General features: G+C 37.9%; 3 protein-coding genes across 5 annotated transcripts in view; 1 reads left to right on the top strand and 2 right to left on the bottom strand.

Annotated features, from left to right (window-relative positions):
* LOC137951882 (uncharacterized) overlaps positions 1 to 8,599 on the bottom strand; it is a 61,896-nt gene extending 53,297 nt beyond the window's left edge. For both annotated transcript variants that reach the window (XR_011112167.1, XM_068798853.1), the window contains exons 1-4: positions 8,388 to 8,599; positions 8,051 to 8,281; positions 7,603 to 7,917; positions 5,079 to 5,186 (exon numbers count right to left, since the gene is read on the bottom strand). Coding sequence is in view for 1 of the 2 variants with exons in the window: in XM_068798853.1 (XP_068654954.1) it covers positions 5,079 to 5,186; positions 7,603 to 7,917; positions 8,051 to 8,281; positions 8,388 to 8,516 (783 nt within the window). In the remaining variant the exon portion in view is untranslated. The remainder of the gene's footprint in view (positions 1 to 5,078; positions 5,187 to 7,602; positions 7,918 to 8,050; positions 8,282 to 8,387) is intronic.
* A 1,114-nt stretch (positions 8,600 to 9,713) lies between these two features.
* Positions 9,714 to 15,135, top strand: LOC137951862 (guanosine nucleotide diphosphate dissociation inhibitor 2). Its single transcript, XM_068798821.1, has 13 exons — positions 9,714 to 9,885; positions 10,896 to 10,958; positions 11,063 to 11,146; positions 11,256 to 11,363; positions 11,493 to 11,665; positions 12,210 to 12,321; positions 12,839 to 12,919; positions 13,013 to 13,075; positions 13,691 to 13,792; positions 14,108 to 14,232; positions 14,353 to 14,563; positions 14,637 to 14,711; positions 14,792 to 15,135. The coding sequence occupies exons 1-13, from the start codon at positions 9,799 to 9,801 to the stop codon at positions 14,840 to 14,842; spliced, it is 1,335 nt and encodes a 444-aa protein (XP_068654922.1). The 5' UTR covers positions 9,714 to 9,798; the 3' UTR covers positions 14,843 to 15,135.
* Positions 15,136 to 15,199: 64 nt separating this feature from the next.
* On the bottom strand, positions 15,200 to 21,855 carry LOC137951870 (putative protease Do-like 14). Of its 2 annotated transcripts, XM_068798841.1 has the most exons (11): positions 21,786 to 21,855; positions 21,558 to 21,648; positions 20,946 to 21,081; positions 19,785 to 19,892; positions 19,488 to 19,667; positions 19,266 to 19,393; positions 18,629 to 18,840; positions 16,978 to 17,059; positions 16,635 to 16,777; positions 15,880 to 16,000; positions 15,200 to 15,793 (listed from the first exon to the last, which is right to left on the bottom strand). In XM_068798841.1, exons 2-11 carry the CDS (start codon positions 21,570 to 21,572, stop codon positions 15,584 to 15,586), a joined length of 1,335 nt encoding a protein of 444 aa, XP_068654942.1. In that variant the 5' UTR covers positions 21,573 to 21,648; positions 21,786 to 21,855; the 3' UTR covers positions 15,200 to 15,583. The 2 variants fall into 2 exon arrangements, with proteins under 2 accessions (XP_068654942.1, XP_068654933.1); XM_068798832.1 differs by having other exon boundaries at positions 21,558 to 21,789.
* Between the last annotated feature and the right edge of the window lie 2,756 nt (positions 21,856 to 24,611).

The raw sequence follows: 24,611 nt of genomic DNA, 5'->3' as shown, positions 1-24,611 counted from the left end.
GTCTTATGGGAGCAATTTTCAGAGGCCCGTTGCCTGGAGACAGGAATGCATCTGGAGTCATCAAGTACGGTACTAAATGATCGTCCTCTCCTGGAACGTTCGAGGAACTGGGGCTTTTCGGAAGAGGGGGATGATCTCAAATTTCTTATTTCAATTCAAGCCATCCATTGTGATCCTCCAAGAAACAAAGTGTCAAGAGATGTCCGAAGCTATTGTCAAAGAGCTTTGGTCTAACTCTTCAATTAAATGGGTGGCTGTTAATGCTGAGGGTCTCTCGGGTGGTATTCTAGTCGCTTGGGACTCGACTCTTTTGGATTCCCTGCAAGTGGCTGAAGGTCGCTTCTCTGTGGGTCTCTAGTTTAGAGACCTCTCCTCGGGCAAAATTTGGTGTATTGGGGGGAGTATATGGACCGACAAGATATCGTGAGCGTGGACTTTTTTGGGAAGAGCTCAGCAATCTCTTTCAGTCCTAGAGTTTCCCATGGCTTTTCGCTGGTGATTTCAACGCAATTCGCTACTGCAGTGAGAAGAAACCGCCGGCAAATCGCATCTCGGCTTCTATGCGCAGTTTCTCTGATTTTATTGGCCGATGCGGTCTGGATGAGGTCCCCCTCTCAGGGAAGAATTATACTTGGTCGAACAACCAGCATCAGCCAATTTTATCCAAATTGGATCGATTTTTGGCCTGCACTGAATGGCTGCAACTGTTTGGGAATGTCTCTGGTCGGGTTCTAAACAAGGTGGGATCAGATCACTGGCCAATCATGCTAACCACCTCCTTCGAGAAATGGGGCCCTTCTCCTTTCCGGTTCGAGAATTCATGGTTATCTGTCAAAAAATTTGAAGCTCGTGTAGATGAATGGTGGGCTGAGGGTCCATCTTTGGGCAGGCGAGAGTGGGCCTTTCCTCTAAAGCTTCGGTTCCTAAAACAGAAAATTAAGGAGTGGGCCACAATGCATCACTTCTTCAGCTGCTGAGAAGTCTTCCATTATCTCCCAAATTGCGGACTTTGACTTGGCAGAGGAGAAAAGGTATTTATCTCCAGCGGAGTTCTCTACCCGTATTTCTCTAAACTCAAATCTCAATTTAATCCTTCATCAAGAGAAGGTCCGTTGGAAACAACGTGCCAGATTTAAATGGCTCAAAGAGGGAGACGCCAACACAAAAAAATTTCACTCAATGGCTTCGGCTAAGTGAAAGACCAACCGTATTACCTCATTATGCATCAATAATGAGGTAACATCGTGTAGGACTTCGATCACTAATGTGTTGCTCAAGTTTTTCACAGATTTATATACGGAGGAATGCCATCACAGACCAAAAATTCAGAATATTCATTTTTCTAGCCTCTCTCCAGCAGCTGCTTCATTTCTAGAGTTGCCATTTTCACTGGGAGAAGTCGAATGCGCTGTATTAGGCATGGATAGTGATAGGGCGCTAGGCCCTGATGGCTTCAATGGGGATTTCCTTAAAAGATTTTGGCCGCGTCTCAAGGGGGATATCATAGCCATGGTTAATGGTTTTTTCAACAATGGGATCACGTTCCATAGTATCGGCGCATCCTTTATCACTTTGGTCCCGAAGAAAATCAGTGTGGAGAAACCAGAGGATTTCAGGCCTATCAGCCTCGGTTCTAGTGCATACAAGATTATAGTCAGAATTTTGGCTCATCGTCTCAAAACTCTCCTTCCTACAGTAATTCACAAAGGGCAAGGCGCTTTCTTGAAAGGTAGAGAGATCCTGGATTCTACTATGGCTGCCCACGAACTTATCGATCATTTTCAGCGCAATAAGGACCCAAGAATTGCCCTAAAGTTGGACATTGAAAAGGCTTTTGACGGGGTCAATTGGATTCTATTGGATGAGATCATGGAAAATATGGGTTTTGGCAACAAATGGAGATTCTGGATCAGAAGTTGTGTGGGCTCAGCATCGTACTCCCTCCTCCTCAACGGCTCAGTATGTGGTTATTTTAAAGGAAGCAGAGGAATTAGACAGGGAGACCCTCTCTCCCCGCTTCTATTCAATATGATTGGGGAATTTCTATCTATCTGCAATGTTCTACTCGGCAGGAAATCTTGGTTGGCTCCCCCCTACTAGTTCCAGCCCAGCTTTTAATACTCCCCTACTTCAGTATGCAGATGACACCATCATTTTTGGAGTCGGCACCATTGATTGTGCAATAAAGATTAAAGCTGTGTTGGGGCTTTTTGAGGTAGCCTCTGGTCAGAAAGTAAATTGGGGAAAGACTTCCCTAATGGGCTTCAATGTTAATTCTGAGGTTCTCACTGAGATGGCAAATATATTTGGATGCACCTTAAGTCAATTACCTGTAACATATCTTGGTTTACCTCTCTTCAAAGGGCGTATATGCAGGAGGCTCTGGAATCCGGTGGTAGAAAAAATGGAATCCCGATTATCATCATGGAAGGGACGTCTTCTTAGTCAAGCGGGGAGACTCGTTCTCCTAAAGTCATGCATAGCAGGTATCCCAAATTATGCTTTGTCTTTCATGCCTTGCCCTATTGCTATTTGTAAGATCATGGATAAGTTGAAAAGAAGATTCTTATGGAAGGGATCGAGTGATGCTTTTAAGTACCACCTGGTTAGTTGGGATGATGTTTGCAAGCCAAAGAATATGGGGGGCCTGGGAATCCGGAAATCTAGAGACATGAATCAAGCTTTATTGTTAAAATGGCTATGGAAGTTTAACACTCACTCTTCAAATCTTTGGAAGGAAATGGTTCTCACAAAGCTGGGTAGTGAACCTCATTGGTGGATGTCTGGGGGGGGAACCGTAGAACCCTCTCTCCTATATGGAGAGCGCTTTATCTTCTGCTCCCAAAATTTCAATCTGCAAGTAGATTCTATGCTGGAAATGGTAGATCGCTCAAGTTTTGGGACGACTTGTGGGTAGGGCCGGAACCTCTGCAGACTGCTTTCAGAAGTCTTTTCCTTCTCACCACTCGCAGAGAAATATCAGTAGTTGAAGCTTTTGAGGGGGGAGTGATGAGCCTCCATACTAGAAGGGGTCTCTCAGATAGTGAGGCATTGGAAGCTAGCCGATTGTTGGATTTAGTCACTTCGTTCAAAATTCGTCCTTGGGAGGCTGACAAGCTCATTTGGTGGCCGGACAAAAAGGGGTCTTTCACGGTCTCATCGGCATACAGATTTTTAAACGGTAGTAATTCAGCATGGAGGGAGAATGGGATCTATTTCGTATGGCGTTTATGTGCCCCTCCAAAGGTAAAATTCTTCATGTGGAGTGCATGTCAAGGTAAAATCCTCTCGGGTGATGTATTGCAAAGAAGAGGCCACCCCTCTGTTGATCCCTTATGTCCATTTTGTAACTCTGAGAATGAAACTATCAGACACATTCTACTACACTGCAGTTTCTCTTGGAAGGTGTGGATAAGCATCCTTGGTAAGTTTGGGCTTCAATTCTGCATGGCAGAGGACCTCCTCACTTTTAGTATCTCACTCTTATGCCGCGTCTTGGAAAGATGATGCTCTCTGCCTGCTCCAGTTTCATCCCGTGGGGGCTTTGGAATGAGCGGAATAAAAGACGATTTGATGCTAAAAGTGAATCTGTAGACCGGGTTGCGGACAGAGTGGTGGGTTACATATCTACTTGGCTTTTAACAAAAAAAGCAGTTTCTCCCTATCTGGGTTCCTCCATTCGTGAAAATTGGAGAAATTTGGCTTTGATACACATTGGAAAAAAGTCTCCGGTCATGCAAGAATGGACTCCTCCAGCTCCTGGTTATCTCAAGCTAAATTTTGATGGTTCATCTCTTGGCAACCCTGGTATTTCCGGTTATGGTGAAGTAATTTTAGATCACTCTGGTAATCAGCTCTTCACGTATGCGGGCCCCCTTGGAATTTCTGATTCTACGAATGCAGAGTTACAGGCTCTCCTCTCTGGTCTTCGTGTTTTCAAAGAAAGATGTAGTGGGCCCCTCCAAGTTGAAGGGGATTCTAAAGTGGTGATTGGATGGTGTGAGAGAGTGTCTTGCCCTCCGTGGAGACATTGGGATACATTTAAGGAAATTTTAGATATTACCTCGATTGTTTCTTGTTGTTGGACCCACATTCCGAGATCCACAAATTCAGCGGCAGATGTACTTGCTAGGCAGGGAGCTACCCTACAATCTCTAGTTGTAAGGGAAATGCTCCCTCAAACTTTGTAATTTTCTTCTGTTTTATAAATACATCTTTATCAAAAAAAAAAAAAAAACATATGCAAGAGATCTATTAAAGTGGAAAATATGGATCCTTTTGGGGCCTTCCCAATCCATGCAAAACTCTGCTTCCTCTTCCTCTCTAATTCTCTCTTATGTAGCTGAACCTGACATGAGACCTAAGCAATTTCCTCCTTCCCAGCACTTTTCTCAATTTACAGCCATAGTAGCCCTACTTTCAAGTGGCTCCTATCATGTTTCAAGTATTTATTTTGAAATTGGATCAAGACCAAAAAAAAATCAGGAACCAACATTTTCATTACTTATAATCCTTTCCACTAGCTGAAAATGATGGGCACAGCCAATATTTAATGTAGTACGAGGCTCAAAGCAGAAGAAAAGACACATTTTCATTACTTACAACCCTTTCCACTAGCTGAAAATGATGGGCACAGCCAATGTCTAATGTAGAACAAGACTCAAAAGTGGAAGAAACAGCACAGCAATAAGAGGAAATTTTTTTGAGAAGGTTATAAATAAGAGATCTTCTGTAATTTTGATTATTTTTTTAGGATTAATTCGATTGCTTTTCTAAACTTTTTATTAGTCTAGCTGTTGCAAGTTATAGAATAACCTCTGGAAGTTTGAATCCCGCCTATTAAACTCCAACTTCACAAGCTTCATTTTGTATACTCTATATAGGCCGTCAAACTCAAATACCAGTTCTGTTCCTCAACTTCACTTTTATAGTTTCCTTGGCTTATCACCAACAGTGGGAATAATGGTGCAGGTCATGCAAGCTAGGCTGTGGCATATGGCTGTGGCAATCTTATTTGAACGCCAAAAATACAACCACATGAAATATACACAGATAAGCAGAAATAGAACAAAACCTACATCATCAAGAAGCAGTCCCTTGACAAAATGGCGGCGAAGATGCTGATAGTCAAAATTGTCTGTGAAAAGGCTGAGAACTTCTTGGGAGCAGATGTCAATGTAGCAATCCTGCATGAATGACAACATTGCATGGAAAAAGAATTTGCTGAGATATATGTAGATTTTTAAAAATTAAAAATAGAGAGAGAAGAATGAAGAAGGAGATCTACAAGCAACAGTAATAAATCCCTAGGTTAAAATGTTATATTCATGCTCGCACAAAGACACATATAACATAGAGAGAAAAAGGGAGTAAGAGAGAGAGAGAGAGTAAGAGAGTACTAGATCCAAGTTCAGTGAAGATCGGCTGCACCCAACTTTTTATGTTTTAAAAAGTCACACATTACAGTCATTTGCTTCATTTCATGAACAACAATGTTGTTTTCCTCATTTTATCATTCAAAAATGAAAAATATGAAAAAATATATAAAATAAAAAAATCATGAATCATGATGAGCAGAAAATATTATAGAATAGAAAGAAATTCTTATGGTTCTACAAAGCAGCAGAGTTCAACAGCATTGAGTGAATCCAGGGATTAAACTTTAGCCTACAAGCTAAGGCAGACTGTAAACTGAAACAGCCCTTTCAGGAAAGAAAGCTAGTTCAGGTAAAGCATCCAAGGAGAAAAGCAATTCCGGCTTTGCCAAAAATCATTTTATCAAAATTGTCTTGCTTTAGAATAGCTATAAGTTCAGGAAGCTAGTCAACTAATAAAGCAAGTACTAATTCAAGTTGGAACTCAAAGCATGCACGCATATAGGTTCCACGCTGATAAGGGAGAGTTAGCTCAACACATAGAGAAAAACAGAAGATTAATGGAACCAACCATTAGATATACATGTCTAATCCAGTGCAGTAAGGGAAGGGCATCTGCTGTTGTAGTGTTAGGAGTTGAGATCAACCCAAACTTTTCTTTCCAACTGACTTTTAGGGGCTGAAAGGCATGAGTGTAGTGGATGCTTGAAAAACTACATAGAACTCAAATCTTTCATCCTTCATCTACACCAATGTGAAGGTTTCGATAAGTTTGGAGACTTCTCATTATAGATGTATGTATGCATATTTATATACATGCACTTACATGTGGAGAAGTTAAAATGGCTGAAGAGGAAACAAGCCAAGTGAACAGACATGTCCTTCAAGGAAATACCCTAATTTTCTTCCTTATCATGCACGATAAAGAGGGTCTAAGGTTGTTGTTAATCTTTGGTTGGTCTGTGACCATATAGATGCACTTAACCATTGGCATGTTATTTGTCTAACAAATGACAAATCTAAATCTCATGGATCTTTCGGGAGCCATTGTTAAAAACCCTGTCTGACCTACTCCAGTGACAGGACTTTTTAACCTAACTGGGTTCGTATAGATTGCACTAATTGGGGACTAATTAGGAATCTCCAATTTCAGCCATGGTATTGAAGTGAATTAATGATCTGCAGGCTAAAGAAGATCTTGATGTGTCTAAAACTTGTTGACATTTGTTAAGTTTATAAACCTGCACATCTTGTGTTTGTGTTTTTAATGTGCGAATTGATGTTTAAGGTTCTGTAGCATTTGTCAAGTTGTGAGTGGCTGTACTGTTGTAGTCTTTTTTTTTTGAAAAGGATAAAGGCTGTACTGTTGTAGTCAGTGATGTTTTTTTACTCTTCTCAATGTTAAATAAAAGTTAGCTCTCATTATATATGTGTATATATATACAAATACTTATATACATATATATGATATATATATGCATACACACAACAACAGAGAATCAGCTTAGAATGGTTAAATATGATCATTTCATTTCAATAACATGAGTTGACCTTTTAAGTTTAGAGCTACAGGTGAGCACAAATCATGGATTGAACCATCAAGAGAGTCAAACCAGTCTCTCTTGAACCCTTTGATATGGACACTCTACCTGAGACAAACACTCGTTTTATTTCATTTCAATAAGCTGAGATAATGACTTCAATAAACAGGTTATACCAATAAAGTTTGGGCGAAGCAGTCAAATAAATGGGTCATTCCAATAAAGTTTGGGCAAAGCAGTCCAATAACCAGGTAGTGCTCCATATAAGCCATTGTTTTGGGGTACCTCTCAAGAAACAAATAAGGAATAAGGATCAGCAGCACATGGAGAGTTTCTAGCATGAGGCCTTGGGGTTCAGGCCTCACAAGCCTTGGGCACCTTACCAATATGTGAATCAATGTCCAAAAACAATAAACTAAAGAATTGAACATCTAATAAGATTTATCGGTAGGAACAACAAACTGTAGGATGGTTATTCAAGCTATATGTTGGTGTAAAAAGTGGCTGTATCAGATTATAGAATTGAAACTAAGATATTCAAGAATACAGAACATGATTGAAACGTCCACGATATTCTTTTTTAAGAATCAAAATACCCATAGTATCGTTATAATGGAAATGTAAAAATAGGGGAAAATAGTGAAAAGCTATTGTGAATAAAATTGCAACATGTCAAAAGCACGGACCTGCATATCGTTGTGCAAACAAACAGTAGGGTTATGAGACAACAACATCTTGTCCAGTGTTACAGTCCCTTTTGAGAGGTCAGCCTTATCCTCGTATAAGAGGAGTTGTTTTGTCTCAGGATCGATTGCCACGAGTATTTCATCATTCCCAAGTCGGGTTTGGTGTATCAATTGAGATGGCTTCGAGCGTTTGATGACCATAGTCATTACCGTGTTGCTGTCCTTTTTTCTTCGCTCCTTATGTTCCTGGACGGCTTGCTTTAGGCACATATTGCTAACTGTATCGCCACTTACGAGAATAAAATCTCCGTGAATCTTGAATGCATGGCAAATAACAAATACAAAAAGTAAATATTCGTCCGGGAAAATTCACCAGTAAACATTCCAATATAAATATATGTATTTTGCACCATTAGAAGTTCTCGAATCCTAGAAAGGTTTCACTTACCACGTTCCGTTCATAAATGAAACGAAGAGCATCCCCGGCACTAATAGAATCATGTGACTCGATAGTCGAGACTGCAAAATGTGGTTGGCGCAACCATTGCGACTTCTCCAAATGATCAACCACTTGCTTTGAATGAGCGCAGCAAAAGACAAATACTTCTTCAACTCCGGCTGATTCAAGCCATGCCAATGTGTAATCAATCATAGGTACGTTAACTAGCGGCAGCAGTACCTTCGGAGGAACAAGGAACAAGAAATAAAAACTTGACAAGATCAAATATAATTTAAAAACAAAAAAATTAGAAACCAGGAAAAAAAGGGGGGGCATGTAGCATTACTTTGGGGCGTTCGAGAGTGATAGGGCGAAACTTTTGAGCAAAGCTATCGGCTAAAAGAATTGCCTGTAAAGGGATATGTGCGAGCTCTTCCGGATCTTCAGAGACCTTCGAGGTCTTCTTCTGAGACATTTTACGAACACTTGCCGGAGCAAGGGAGAGCTCGCAGACGCGATGTTGCTCGATACCTTGAAAGGTAGCAAGACTAGCGCGTAGCAACGAATGTTGGAGTACAGAATGAAAAAAGGGTAATCTACTAAGAGCACTTGTAACGTCACAGGTACAATTTTTACCTGTCTTCTACACGTGGCTTTTTATGACGTGGCAGCCTGCACAAAAGCAAGACAAAAAACACTCTATTTCATCCAAAAAAAAAAAAAATGGCCCTATTTTCTCTTCTTTTCTCCTTCTTTTCACTCCTACAATAACTTTTGTCCAACAGATCTAAAATAACAAAAATAGGGATATTTTCGGAGATCGAGGGCTCATCAGTGAACTTAGAAAGCAGGTCACCTAGGGAAAGAGAAAATGAATGAGAATTTAAGATAAATCTATTTTTCGAGAGAATGTATTTTTTGTATGAGTGTGATCATTATAAAAATATAATAAAAATTTAACTAATTTTATATTATATTTAATATATAAAAATAATAATTTATTATATAATTAGCAAAATACCCATATATTCAAATGTTTACTTTTATAATATCTAAACTCTCTCTCTCTCTATTGAGTTATTAATTAAATATATTATTAAAAATAATTAAATCATATAAATACAAAAATAATCCTATGTTGACATTCTAATTTTATTATTCTAATTTACCACAATACCCTCCATATAACTAACCCAATGTTGAAATTTAATTTTATTATTCTCTCTCTTACCAAAAATAACCAATTTCTAATTTTATTATTTTAAATTACCAAAATGCCCTTATCGTCAACCTGAATATATCGACTATTTATCTTGAAAACATAATAAGGGCAATTTTCATATAAGGTGACAAGCATTGATGTCGATAAGGAATATACTTTGTATTTTGGCACAATTATTAGTAATTTACTTGATGGTGTTCAAAAATACTCACAAAAGGGTAGTATCATCAGGAGTATTTTGGATTTGGACTACTTTCATGTAACATTACCGGTCACCGGACATGATTCCGACTAAGCGACGGTCGGAATCATGTAATTAATATTTTCGAGATCTCAAAAACCCCGTTGAGGGTATAAATGTCATTTTCTCGTCCTTCGCTTCTTTCCTTGCGCCGTAACTCATCTGCGCTCGCGTTTTGTCTTTAACCTCCGGCAATCAACAAAGCGTATAACCCTTTTTTCTACTCCCTGCTCTCCTTTAAATACCCAAACCCTTCCTTGACTCTCTAATCTCTGTCTCGCCGCTTCTGCAACCATGGATGAAGAGTACGATGTGATAGTGCTCGGGACTGGTCTCAAGGAATGTATTCTCAGCGGTCTTCTCTCCGTCGATGGCGTTAAGGTTGTTTTATATGTGTTTTCCTTCATTTTTTGTTCGTTCCTATCAGTATTGCTCATTTTTTGTTCGTTCCTATCAGTATTGCTCATTTTTTCTTCGTCAGATCAGCTTCAATTTAGTTTTTTTTTTTTAATAAATCGTATGATTGCGTTATAGTCCTTCAGTGGATATTGCTTCGATGAGCCTTGATAGCCCATCATTGTAGACATTATTGGTTTGCTGTCGTTGTGTTTGATGACCGATGAGTTGTTATTGGAATGATCTATAAAACGGGTCATCTCGTTTTTCTTATCACGGCTGAGATGGACGATCAGTTGGCATCTTGTGGTTCCTGATCTCGAACTCCTATATCTAGAATTGATGAGTGATGATTACGTCGCAGTCAATGATATGCACGGACTTCACTTTCTGTGTCTTCCCAGAAGTCGTTGAATTTCGTAAAAATAGTACCTTCCGGTTTGACTTGAACTGGATACCCTAGTTTTTCAGTGTCTCTCACTGATTTCTATTGATAGATCAGTTTTTTATTTTCATTTTTTAACTCAAAGTGACGGATCATTTCCATCAGTTTTGTATTTTCATTTTTTTAACTCGAAGTCCTGCATGAGTTCTCTCTTTCTACATCCCATGATCATTAAGACTCGACTCCTTTAGCGTATAACGGTTGTTCCAGAAAATTGACCCATTCTGATGTTTATTTCCTACTTGAAGATTACTAGTTTATGCTTAAGATCATAATTTGTGCACCTCCAATTTCCATGCCGAAGTGGTCTTAAGGTTTTAGATCCTAAAATTTTAGCGTCAATTTTTTCCCTTCAAGATTTTTTTTTTTTTCATCTCTATAATCTTAAATCTCTTGAATGTGATGATACTGTATTAGATTTTGAATATTTCTTTTCCACTTCCATCTTTTCACTATCTCTTGATTGGAAATATCTCATCATCTGTGTTTGATGTACTCGGAGGAGTTTGTATTTATTTTGAATTTTGCTGATTAGTAAATTGCATCGCAGGTCCTCCACATGGACAGGAATGACTACTATGGAGGAGAGTCAGCATCACTCAATCTCATTCAGGTTCCACTTTTGAGAATGACATGAAAACTCCTGCTACTTCAATATGGATATGAGGCTAAATTTGTTTTAAAGGTTCTAGTTCACTAACTTATTCTCGTTTGCAGCTTTGGAAAAGGTTTCATGGAAATGATCAGCCTCCTGCTCATTTGGGTCCTAGCAGGGATTACAATGTTGACATGATCCCAAAGGTGATACCATTTAACCATGGAAAACTAACCTTACAATTGATATATTTTTTTCAGGTTAAAGTTGAATTGTTAAACCTAGAATCTGTTTAAACAAATGTTATTTGACCAGTTCATGATGGCAAATGGAACCCTGGTTCGGACACTCATTCACACTGATGTCACAAAGTATCTCTACTTTAAGGCTGTGGATGGAAGCTTTGTGTTTAATAAAGGAAAGGTACTCTTTCCTTCTGTTTGCTCTGTGCTATGTTATTTTTGTGGTTTTCTGCATGTAACTTCTCTAAGCACCTCTAAAAAAAAAAAAAAAAACTTATTTAAGCCTACACCATAACTTTTTGTGTGACAGGTTCACAAAGTTCCTGCAACTGACATGGAAGCACTCAGATCTCCACTGATGGGCCTATTTGAAAAGCGTAGGGCCCGCAAATTTTTCATCTATGTCCAAGATTATGTAGAAGATGATCCAAAGACACATGAAGGAATGGACCTGACTAGAGTGACTACTAGAGAACTTATCGCGTACAATTTCAACCTTGGTTCTTTTAAATATGTTTGTGAATTTAAGGGTGGCTTATTTGTAAAAGTGATGCATGTATGTTGGATATATTCAGTTGTTTCTTAGTGGAATTGTTGTGGTCTTTCAGACAGCATCTTATCTGTGGTTACTCAGACATGAAGGACTTAGGGCCTAAGATAATATGCTGTCTTTTTCCACCATTAGTTTTCTTTGGTTACTACCAGAGAGAATGGGGTATCACAATATCCTGCCATCTTCCTGTTGACAAGAGTAAATTTAGTTTTTCTAAAGGCTGGAAAAAGAAAAGAGAAGATCAGGAGTGATCCATGATATAAAATAGGATTAATTTACTCTCTCATCTCCTGTCTGGGAATATGGCAGGTCATTTTTTCAAATTCTTTAAAATGGTTACCTCTACTAATATTTCTGTTGTTTATTTACAATGTCATTCCATTGTGAAATGGTGCATAGAATATTCAAACCGCAAACATTTTGTCTTTAGACCACAATAAGCTCTTGATCTGTTTTTCCATTTGGTTTGAACAGAAAATATGGTCTTGATGATAACACGGTGGACTTTATTGGCCATGCTTTGGCACTACATAGAGATGATCGCTACCTAAATGAACCTGCAATAGACACTGTGAAGAGGATGAAGGTGGGAATGATGTTATAGTTGTTCATGCTTGTTGTTTTATGCTTAATATTATAGCTGGGGAAGTGGCAATTGTCACTCAAAGTTCTTATGCATGAATTATTTTGCTGTCCCTACTTATTTTTTAGGTCCTGTTGTTTCAAGAAAAATCAAAAAATCTTTACTTTTAGGTATTACTCATTAAGATAATCATACTGCTTAACATGGTGGTGAGCATTTATTTGTTTTTATTTTTTAAATATGGTGATGATTTTTCAGAGCTTGGCTTTCCAAATGAGAATAAAATGTTTGTGTAGTGAGAAGAAATGGGTAAAATGACCTTTAGAGAAAATATAAAGAAAGAATTGGAAATTAAACATTAATGAGTGCATCTTTTTGGATTGCAATTTTTTTTTTATAGGTGCTGATCTCCATCTGTCATCCCAAATGAAATCAATCACTTTTGTCGATCTTACTAGGATCACCCCATCTGACTTTTCTCTAAATTTCTAATGTTAATGTTGCCTTCTTTTGTTGGCAGCTTTATGCTGAATCCCTTGCAAGGTTTCAAGGAGGATCTCCTTATATCTATCCCCTATATGGCTTAGGAGAGCTCCCACAGGTCTATCTGTGTGTTTCTTTTGCAATTGAGTTTATAATCATATTTCATAATTCTGGTTTAATTATTTTAGGTGCTTTTTGAAAACTTCTCCAGGCATTTGCACGGCTCAGTGCTGTTTATGGTGGCACATACATGTTGAACAAGCCAGAGTGTAAGGTATGGATTTGTGTTTGTTAAAGTTATGTTTAGGTCTATCCAAAAATGACCAGCTGTTTTGTTTAGAGGTTTTTCCCTAATAATAACTGCAGGGTTTTTCTTGACTTTTACCTATTTGAGATCAGGGATCCCATCTCATTTTGATGTCTTGTGTATCTAACGAGACATATTGAATTTTTACAAAGGTGAGACGGGATACCCCCTACACGGGATTATTCTCAATAACTCTTTTCTCATGTCCATGCCTAAATAAACAGACAATAGGCTTGTGATGTGGACAACATAAATGAGGTACAAGCTAAATGGGGCATAAACAAGGTCCCACAAAGCATATGTTCTGTTTTATTGCTATTTTAAAATTTAGTTCAATACTATCACAAATGACTAGTCAAAATTGGGAGCCCTCTTGCAGATTAAAGAGCATAGGATCTTAACTTTAACCTATGTGGATTATTTTCACTAGCAATGTCCTCGCCTCTAGTTTCTATAGGGAGAATGTGAGAATGTAGAAAATAGTTTATTTCACAAGGATTGTTTTTTAGAAGAGTCTATTATGGTTAGTTCTTGAATAATATTTCATGAGTTATGCTAATAGACAATTTACTCAATTGCCAGGTTGAATTTGATGAAGAAGGAAAAGCTTGTGGTGTCACATCAGACGGTGAAACTGCTAAGTGCAAGAAGGTTGTTTGTGATCCTTCCTACTTGCCTAACAAGGTAACTCTTTGAAGGACAAACTTTCTTACTCAACAGGGGCCTGTATTCAGAGCATGATAATTCGAGTTTGAACTTTTCAGAATTTGTTAACTATTATTGTTGGCTGGCCTGAGTGGAAAAGCTACAGTTGTCTGCAAATTCTGAGATATGATTCTACTAAAAACCATTTCAGTGGACATTAAACTAGTTATTATTTAGCCAAATGTGTTTGGAATTCTTTGAAAGAGCTTGACCCAAGTCCAATCTTGTTTATTGAGATGGCTGCTTTTAGGAGTACCTGAATTGTAAAATGAGAACTTGCTATTGTTTGAACAGGTTCGAAAGGTTGGAAAAGTTGCCAGGGCAATTTGTATTATGAGTCATCTTATTCCAAATACAAATGACTCTCCCTCAGTGCAGGTTATTTTACCCCAGAAGCAACTGGGACGAAAATCAGACATGTGAGTCTTCAATTTAACATCTTTTTGTAATTGTAGCTAGTGTGACCTGTCTGTTTGCAGACAAGTTACTCCTCCTTTCTTAGTGTGTTGAAGAGAAGGGCGTGTATTTTTGTCATACAGGTATCTTTTCTGTTGTTCATATTCTCACAATGTTGCTCCTAAAGGCAAATTCATTGCATTTGTTACCACTGAAGCTGAGACAGACCGACCCGAGATAGAGCTAAAGCCTGGAATTGATCTCCTGGGACCAGTTGATGAGATATTCTTTGATATGTATGATAGATATGAGCCAGTTAACGAACCATCACTCGACAATTGCTTCATATCAACGGTGAGTCAACTGGTGCATTTCTTTTTACGTCGGTGCCATTTGCATATGTACTAACAGACTCGCGAATTTACAGAGCTATGATGCGACAACACACTTTGAGTCAACCATAACGGATGTGCTCAACTTGTATACCTTGATTACCGGCAAGGTAATGATGACGTGTTCTGTATCCCATTTTTCATTTGATATTCTAGTTGAATTTGTGCTTAAAGAAGTTGTTTTGAGCAGGTTGTGGATCTAAGCGTGGATCTGAATGCAGCTAGTGCCGCTGAAGAGTAAAATGTTGTCACCAGACTCGTACTCACTGTTTGTTAACATTGTAAGATGTGAAATTATAATATGGTGCCACACTATTGCAGATGAGGTTGTTCACCCTCCTGGAATATTTGGACTGCAGACGTTCTCCCTGTTGAGTATTTCTCCCGTGTCATTGTTGTACTCTTCAGCATTTACTTCATTCGCATGGAAATAACTACATGTCTGAAATGGCCTTCAGTAAGCTTGTGTGAATTCATTTCTAATGACACTTGTTTTATTTTTAGTGGTTTTAGAATCTGTGTTTTTTTTTTATACAGGAATATGGCAATTTTAGTGTTCCACACTTATTATAATCCGAGTATTAGGAGAAAGAGAAACTTTCTAAACGATTCAAGAGAGAATTTTTTTCAAGACAACCACAAAAATAATTTGATCATAATTTCTTTCCTATGGTTTTTTGGTGGCAAAACACTCCTTAGTCCTTCCAACTTCCTTCCCCATTCAACAAAAACACTCGTTGGATCTCCCCTACCTGGAGACTGGTCCAATCCAACCCAGGTTTCCAGCGACCCGAGCTGGCTACAAAGTCCGGTTCTAAACACCCAATGCAGCGTTCTGGGTTAATACATCAGGCACCATTGATCACTTGACACTGTATTCGATATGAACCTGGCCGAATGCCAAGGTTTTATGGCATGTCGTACTCAGCACCAATTAGGGCTACAATGAATTAGTTCAAGACAGGAACAATAGCGGAATTTCTTACTTTTCAGGGTTGGCTTCCTCAGGCACTACGGTCAGTAAGGCTGTCTTATTATTTGCTCGTTTGACCAGCACTCTTAGAGGCTTCCCTACATTGTCCTCCATTATTTCTATTATCTCAGACAAGCTCTCAATTGGGCGGCCCTCAAATTCAAGCACAATATCACCCGGTCGGAAACCCGCTCGGTCCGCTGGGGATCTTGGAGTTACCTGGTTGACAAATATGCATGTGCAGTTAGACAAATACATAGACATTGTATCAGGCTTCATGAAACATTGAAGTACAAATATCTCACCATAGGAATGAGGACCCCCTTCCTTACATCGGGGAATGATGGGTCTCTTTCCTTTAGCTGAGCAATGATCATATCGTTTAGATCAAACATCTTCAATCCAAGCCAAGGCCGAACAACTCTTCTGCATAGCAGTGAGAAGCTAATATCATTCAGAACGAAGTAGTAAAGAAGCCTAGTTTAAAAGATTGAGATTCAGTGGTCTCTGGTTTTGGCTGTCCTCAGTGTACATGAATTCTAGAGCCTATTAGGTACATTTTATTCAATTCCCCTTTAGGGGGGTGTACAACCGATGATGGTTCCCACAAGGCAATTACTGCAACTTCGATATTGCCCAAGGAATCACGAGCCACAATTTCCAAGATAAGCAGGTGGGTGTATTGGTTTTCTGATACGTATTAGACACCCTGAAATCCAATATGTATTGGCCATATTGGTTGATACAAGCCCAGTATCAGCACTATCAACCGATACATCCGCAGTATTGGTGGTACCAACCGATATATTCCCTCCATGGCTGGTAGCAAATTTTGATACATATAGGCTGATACCCGATACATATAAAAAATGCGTCAGCCTTGCAAGAAAATGTGCCGATTAACGGGCAAGAAAACAACATTATAAAATCCTCCCTTGTAATTTAGAATGTAAAAAGTACTAACCTGTAGAGAAAGCCAAGAACGCTCTCAAATTACCATACAAATGAAAGAGTCTAAATGTGAACAATGGAAGTCTTGAAGGCAAAAGAGGAAGTTTACCCATTTTTTCTAAATTGATCAATGATTTTGGCAACTGAGTCAATGGGAACAGCAAAGCTCAAACCATCAGCAGCCTTAATCTTCATGATATTAACCCCTACAACTTCTCCATCAAGATTCACAAGGGGTCCACCAGAATTCCCCTGAAAGATAAAAAGGAGAAGAAGAGGATGATAAACAAACATAGCTGAGTTACAATGCCTAGTTCTTTTTTATTTTTAAAAACAATTTTTATGGCAAGAAAGTGAAAAAAAAACTAACAGTGAATTACTAAACCATGAAAACACAAAGATTCCAGTTAGATCTACAAGCACATAAATGCATAAATGGATGATTATCTTACCTCATTGATGGCACAATCCGTCTGAAGGTACTCCCTTCGCATTCCTCCAAGACCCAAATCACTACTTTTGCGATCTACACAACTAAAATTAAGAAAGTATATGATTACTTGATGAAAGTCATAAAAGCTAGATGAATCATTATCATCCAATACTGCTCCTGTTTAGATTACAGAATTAAACTCAAATTTTCAGTCACAACTTGCCAACACAGAGACCAATGACCAAAAAAATTTCAGCTATTTAACAAATTTCTGATTGAGTAAAACATTCACGTCAAAGGAACATAAGGTGCCGGTGGAAAAGGAACAAGACTTCTAACATTGCAGAAAAAAATGAATATGACTTCTTCAATGATACCCATTCCACTTACATCCAATTTAAACCTACTACAAAAGTTCAAAAGCTCTTCTAGATTTATAAGTAGATATTTGAGGATTCTGTCAAAAGTTATACAATTTAGCAAATTTATACTATTGATACCTAAATTCATTTAGTCAAAAAAAATTGAAGCAACTTTTTTTTTGGGTGAAAAAGGGCTATGAAAGTTAAAGTAGTGTGATTAATGATTTTGGTGTTTCTTTTACCCTGTTAATCCTCTAAATATTGTATCTCAACAAAAAAGATCTTGGTTTTTTTCTATTCTTGAGAAAAGATCATCACTGGTAAGGAGAGTCTGACAGGTACCTAATCCTCCAAGGGGGATGGAAATCTTTAAATATATGTGACTTTTGACAGTCAATTACCAATCCACCTTTCAAAGATACAGCATATTGTTGCCCACAATTTAGTAAGAATGCTTGCTGCTATATTTTGCTGTCTAATACACATGTTGTTAGGTTCAGCCCGCTTCAATCCTAAAATGACTAGCCACCAAGGAGTCTTATCACTCAACTTTATAGCCCATTAACTTTTCTTCTCTTTTTTATGTGGGACCCTTCCCCACTCAACACTCCGACTCACATCTAGGCCTACACATAATGGGCGTGAGACGTGGGCATAAACGCTCTAACGGGGAACACACGCTCCTATCTCATGGAACCCACAACAGAGAGATAACTTGGGAAGCACAACTGGGACTCGGCCCACACATACAACCTGCTTTGATGCCACTGTTGGAGTGTCAGTTCAGCCCAGTTCAATCCCAAATAACTAGCCACTTATGAGGCTTATTGCTTAACCTTATAACCCATTTACTTTTCTTCTCATTTTTTGCTGTGAGACTTTTTCCCACTCAACACATGAAAGAGTAATGTACATCTCTTTTGTAGTCAAAACTGTAGCGTCAACCCTCATTCTTCTCTTTTGGTCTTCTTCCTTCCCCCATTCAACCTAAAAGTGAAAGACTGGAATCTCTTTTCACAACCCATGTGGTTAAAAGCAAGGTTCATCATAACAGAACCAGGAAGCTTAGTGCTCTGTCAGCCAAGACAGAACAATATCAGCACTCCCACAATATTGCTGCATTCAGAACCTCTGGTAAAAGTAATCTCTTGAACAAGGATAAAGTAATTTTAGAAGGCAGCAAACCATGTTTTGCCAACCAAAACTTTCTATGGAGAAAATCATATAACTGTAAACTTTCCATATCTGTAAAAGCCGGAAATTTAAAAAGAATCACAAGTTTCATTCAATTAAATTTAGAATCTTCACCTTACAATACCAGCTGTAATTGTATTCTGAAGAGAGAGTGGACAACCTAAAGCAACAACCCACTCTCCAGGACGAACTCTGCTTGAAGAGCCAAGTTTTGCAGCAGGTAAAGAAGTCTTAGACTGGATCTTCACAACAGCAATATCTGAAATAAAATCCGCATTAACCACAACACCTTCAAAAGTTCGACCATCTTGCAGAGTCACATCTACCTGCAATGCATATTTGACCATTTAAAATATAGTAACACATGTCATGGTATGATAATAATCCTTTCATTTTTTTAAAAGATAATTCCTTGGATATTTGGACTGCAAGGTTCATCCAAGACTTCAAGGGAAGGAGAACCAAGTTCCACTATCCTTGCTTAGGTTACTGGTTGTAGCTCAAATAAAAAATTCTTGTCCTATGGACTTAGGGTTAATCTGATTTCTGGATTAATTCCAAAAGCTCCCATTTTGCAGTTAGCAAATGTCACGTAAGGTAGACTGACAACTTAATAACATTATCTCCAGAATGATTAAGCAGCATCAGAATCATTATGAGATCCAACAATTTTGACAAGAGTAAAGAGCTGGTCTTGTGAGAGAAACCTCTCCGAGTGGATGGTGGACGCCTATTTCTGAGAGATACTAACCTTTCCTTTTGAAACAGATCTTGTGCCCTGAAAATCTGCTACAACATGAGCACATGTTAAGATGGTACCATCAGGATCTATGATGGTTCCTGAGCCTATACTCTTCCCCTTGAACATACCATGAAAATCTGCTTGTAAAGGAGGTATCTGTTCAAGTCATATGCAATCAAAAGATGCAAATGAAATAGAAGCTTCAGGTCAAACGAAGCAGCCATAGATCACCTTGTGTAACAGATAAGTTAACAACAGCAGAACCAACCAAGGCAGCTGCACTAGCAATAGAATTTCTACCTAAACAACCAGGGCAGCATTTTGTGTCATCACTGTCAGCTTTGAAAACATCCTCTGTTGAATTTTTTGATGGCAGAGGACCAGCACCAGAAAATTTCAGTGGTTGATGCCCTAAAATTGCAATAATTCACAATAATAAATCACATAAAACTGATGTAATTGCACTCTTCTTATTAACATAATAAATGTAAGCATCAAAAGTTCTGATGATGGTTTGTGATTTCTAACCGAAGCCCAAGAGCTGATCCCGTAGAGCTGTGTGAGGAAGTTCTCGCGGAGCCAACCAAGGTTGTAATAGTAACTTGATGAAAGGTAGGGATACTGACACACTTGTATCTTGAATATGCAACAAAATGATGAGTTTCTTAGCAGATATACAAAATTCAGCTTTTGGGAATCCAGATCACACGAATGCATATAAATAGCATCACATTTTGGAATAATAAAAACATGAACTTCAGGTTTAATGAAATTTCAAAAAAGAAAAAGTAAATTAAGTGAATAAATTTTCAGAATCAGCAATAAATTAATTATCAGGAATTCAGATAGCAAAACTAGCAGAATGAATCTACAAAAGAGGTATAGTTTTTTTTCTTTTTTTTTATTGTGATGATTTCATTGAAAATGTCCAAGATACACAGCTAACAGGGGGTGGGGGGATCTCGGTTCATGACAAGACTAAGGTATGAGTGTAGTTTGAAATTTAAAAAAAAAAAAACAGGAAAAAGAATAAGAAAGATTGGAGAAGTTGACTCTAGTAGCTGCAAAGTACATATATAAACACAAATAGTTGTGAAAAGTTAAATGCCCAGTAGAAGCAATGACAGTTAACCTCAGATACTGCCTTGGCCTCATGTAGCACATCAAAGCTTGACTGCATTGCATGGATTGCTTCATCGGACCTAACTTCCTCATGAAGTTGGCTCCAACTTACACATTGTCAAGCACACATGGCTGATTCCAAATTTTTTGTTTAAAAGAAAACTGCAATCATTTGAAACCAGCAGTTGGATTGTAAAGGATGTGAAATGATATAGGATGATGCCATCATCATAGGCTAAAATGCACAGAATATGAGGATCTGTTCTTTCATGGTGAAGTGTGGGTTGTAGAATTATTAAGAAGCTACTGATACATCAGGTGAAAAAATGACATCACCACTATTGTCAACTAACCACTTCTCTTTAGTAAATAGAATAAATTTAGGATCAAAGAAGGGGCAAAGAAGGGTTATCCTTATCATTTTTTTGAAAATAGATATATTTAAAATGGCAAAAGGAAAAAATTCAAAGAAGATTTAAAATATCAGGATTAATTTATCGCAAAGAAATCACATAACAAACAAAATTGTTTTCTCGCAAAGTCACAGGAGCGGAAAGTTCAGCTTACCGACATGGTGGTTATCCTCTTTAGCTAACCATTCACTACCACCACCAACGGCAGCCAAAGCCAGAACTCCTACTAGTTTGCTTCTACCTGATTTTGCAAAATGCAGCTTCGAGAAAAATGGCGGAAGTTTCCTACCCTGAGAAACCCAAATTAGTAATCAGGCAAGACTAATATCTAATGACATATTCATTGAAACAGTAACTTAAACAGTTCGTCCCCTATAAAAACAACAAAGTAAAAACACCAAAAGGCAGAAGTGATTTGTTTGATGAAACACTGAAGCTGTAAATAAAGAACACTAATCTACACAAAGGAACAAGGTTATATTTCTCATAAGAAGCAAAACTTGTGGTTTGAAATACAGACATCCAAACGGGATGACCTTAATTAGCAACAGCCAAAGACCAGACGGAAAAGCATAGAAAAGCAATCCAGAAATGCTCTAATCACCAAGTGATCCTTCATGAAGAAGATACATGAAATTCATTACAACAGCATCAAAGTCCAAAACGAAGATGCGGTTCAACTGATCGTCTTCCTACTGCATTTGAAGTTTAGTCGTAGAAAGCACGAAATACAATAACCGGAGATCAGAGAATAAAATGTCCTTACAAGTAATTGAACCATGATGAAGGACGGATGCTAAAGTTGGATGTTCTGCTTCAATCCAGGTCAACCTCGTCTGGATTTCAAAGTGCAGGCACTGCAGAAGATTTTGTGAAGGGAAAAACAAAAAAAAAACCGGAGTAATATGCAAACGAGTTTACAAACTGCGCAAGCTAAACGCAGATAGAGCGTACTTCTTGTAGAGACTGAACTTGTTGAGAGATTGATACCTACCCTCTTCTTCCATTTCGTGCTCAACAAGTAGCCTAATATCGATGCGGCGTTCAACGAACATTCTACCGAGTGCTTACACGCCGAGTGAGTCGAACCCGAAACTCGTCTATACAAAAAACTTCTGACGGATTGAATTCTCCCGGGGTTGCATCGAGCCGAATTAACTCCAACGGCGCGGCAGCGAGCCGAACCGAGCCCGAACTTCCTATGTTAAAGCCGAACTTGAGCCGACCCTAGCCTCAAACCTAAAATTGTATTCGAACTTGAACCTAATAATTTTAACCGAGTTCGAATTTAACCTATATTTAATATTCTACATAAGATATATATCAAATAAATTATATATAAAATTATGCATACATTTTATAAAAAGAATGATAGTGGAGGTTCGGGATTGAATCTAGCCTATGTTCGAGTCGAGTTTGATTTAAATATTTCGAATTCGATCTCGAACTCGAACTTCAACATTCATTTAAAACTTTTAAAAAAATACATGTCTCGAGTTCGAGCTCTAACATACATTTAAAATTTTTCAAAAAATATATATTAAATAAATTGTATATAAAACTATGCATACATTTTACATAAAATTGGGCATGACCTCTACTTAAAATTAGGCATAAGGGTGGCATCGAATTGACCTGAGCCCGAACCTTCCTATGTTCGAGTCGAGTTTGATTTAAATATTTTGAACTCGATCTCGAGTCGACCCTAACCTTGAGCCTAAAATTGTAATCGAGTTCAAGCCTCATAATTTTAACTGAGTTCAAGCTCGAGCTCTAACCGAGTTCGAGCTTAACCTACATTTAATATTTTATATAAAATATATGTCAAATAAACTATATATAAAATTATGCATACATTTTATAAAAAGAATGATATGGGAGGTTCGGGATTGAATTTCGATAATGGATTAGAACACGCTAATATTAATCTTTTTTACCCCAAATATTGTCTAGCTTTTTTTGTAATTTTGAATTTGACCATAAATTTACTATGGCCTCCTTAGTGCCTCTCGTTGAAAATTTATATTCTAGGAAAAACTCGAAATGTTTTTCCTATGATACAGATTTCCAAAAAAAAAATTATATAAAATCCTATTACTATAAAAAATTATATAAAAAAATTAATGACTTACTAGAAAATAACAAGAAATATTTTAAAATTTTCTTAAGAAAGTTAAATGGACCTCTTATTGCCTCTTCTAGGGAAATAAATAAAAATTAATAATCAATCTAATATATTACTATACTTGTCGATAAAAATTTAATCAAATAAAACGTCAAACACAAAATTATTATGAAAATTGCCTTATGCTAAAACTATTACAGCATCAACTGTCGAATACTTATTCAAAAAATTTCTATACGATTTTCTAGCCCATCTTGGCAGGAAAACCTTACTTAGAAAATTATATGATTTTTTAATAAGAATTTCCAATTAGAAAAATGTCTAAAAAAATGAGGCACTAATAGTCCGTAGAAACGTATTTCTACTATAAATATTTTTTCAACATTTATTAAAAAACCACTAATAGTCCGTAAAAATTTTATTTTTTTTCACTTGTCTATGATCTCGCACGTGCGAAATCGTCTTCTCATGGGGGGGCTTGTAACTTAGTTGCTCTGGTTTCTGTCGAGGACAACACGAAAGGAAAAGCTCCAACGGCGCCGGCGAGGAACTTTCATTATGGATGACGACGGTGACGGAAACAAAGGCGAAGGCAGACAAAGGGGAAGAAATCAGAGGAACAGCAGCAAAGGCGGTCGGCAAAGCAGTTGTCAACGGTAACAGAGGCGGCCATAGCAGTGGACAGGAGGGGCTCGGCGGTGACGAGGGGAGGAAGAATCCCCCCCCCCCCCCCGCTCTCGCTCCTGCTACCGCTCTTGGTTCCGACTCTTGAGCCCATTAACGAGCCGACTCGCGAGTTTTCGAACCGAACCATGGTTCGGTCGAGTTCAGCTCGTTAACTCAAACGAGCCATGTCTGGATCTCGAACTCAATTCGAGATCTAGATAAATCGAATCGAACCAAGCCACGCTCGAGCCGCTCGTGAACCGGCTCGGTTCGATGACACCCTTACTCCAACTTATGTATTCAAGTTAGGCTTGATATGATTGCTCGAGGATTTAAACTCCAACCTATATTAAAAACTTCAAAAAAAATTATAAAAAATAAATAAAGAGAATATTGTAATAAACTTAGTACCAAAGTGCAAGACTTTGAAATAGAGCATACTAATGTATAATAACCAACTTAATAGACCTAAAAGAAAAACTAAATACCCCGTCATTAGTAAACAACCACATTATATCTTGAGGGACCCAAAAGGGCTAAACGATCGATCGTCTTTGAGGTTTTAAGAGCTCAAAAATAACATAATTTAAAAACTGAATAAAATAGATTTACTCTCTATTTCTTTTGGTGAAAATAGTAATTATTTTAAACAAGTGAGGACATTTTTAAGAGCTTTGCTTAAGGATGGATGCTAATTCCTAGGATAGAACATATGTGGATGTTAAGATCAAATAAAGTAAATGAAAGACAATCCTAAATAAGGAGATCTCTTTGGTTCAAGCGGTAGTCAATACCCTATAACTTGTTGTTATAAGTGTTTGGTTGATTTGAATTGATTGTGGGTACATTTTTAAGTTGTTACGGGGGTGGGGGAAGACTTCTTACAATAACTTAAAACTTGTCTAGATCAAACAAGAAGATGTCTCTTATTCTTCTCCTTCGGTAGTTGCTCTTTCTCTGACTTCATTTCTATAAGAACTTAACCAAAGAACTACACGAAAAACCTCCCAAAACTCTCCCTGAAAAATG

Source organism: Aristolochia californica, unplaced genomic scaffold (genome assembly GCF_029961685.1).
Source record: "Aristolochia californica isolate CCGP_79_NKW_82.1479 unplaced genomic scaffold, dmAriCali1.0.hap1 SCAF_1, whole genome shotgun sequence".
In the NCBI taxonomy this organism is placed as follows: domain Eukaryota; kingdom Viridiplantae; phylum Streptophyta; class Magnoliopsida; order Piperales; family Aristolochiaceae; genus Aristolochia; species Aristolochia californica.
Note: the sequence above shows the minus strand (reverse complement) of the source record. Positions and strands in the feature narration are given on the sequence as shown.

Coding starts and splice junctions, on each gene's coding strand:
- LOC137951870 (XM_068798841.1), bottom strand. Junction 19,893..20,945: donor AGAGGATAACCACCATGTCG/GTAAGCTGAACT, acceptor TGCATATTCAAG/ATACAAGTGTGTCAGTATCC. Junction 16,001..16,634: donor GATCAATTTAGAAAAAATGG/GTAAACTTCCTC, acceptor ACTGCTATGCAG/AAGAGTTGTTCGGCCTTGGC.
- LOC137951862 (XM_068798821.1), top strand. CDS start 9,799: ATGGATGAAGAGTACGATGTGATAGTGCTCGGGACTGGTCTCAAGGAA. Junction 11,147..11,255: donor ATGTTGACATGATCCCAAAG/GTGATACCATTT, acceptor TTATTTGACCAG/TTCATGATGGCAAATGGAAC. Junction 12,322..12,838: donor ACACTGTGAAGAGGATGAAG/GTGGGAATGATG, acceptor TTTTGTTGGCAG/CTTTATGCTGAATCCCTTGC.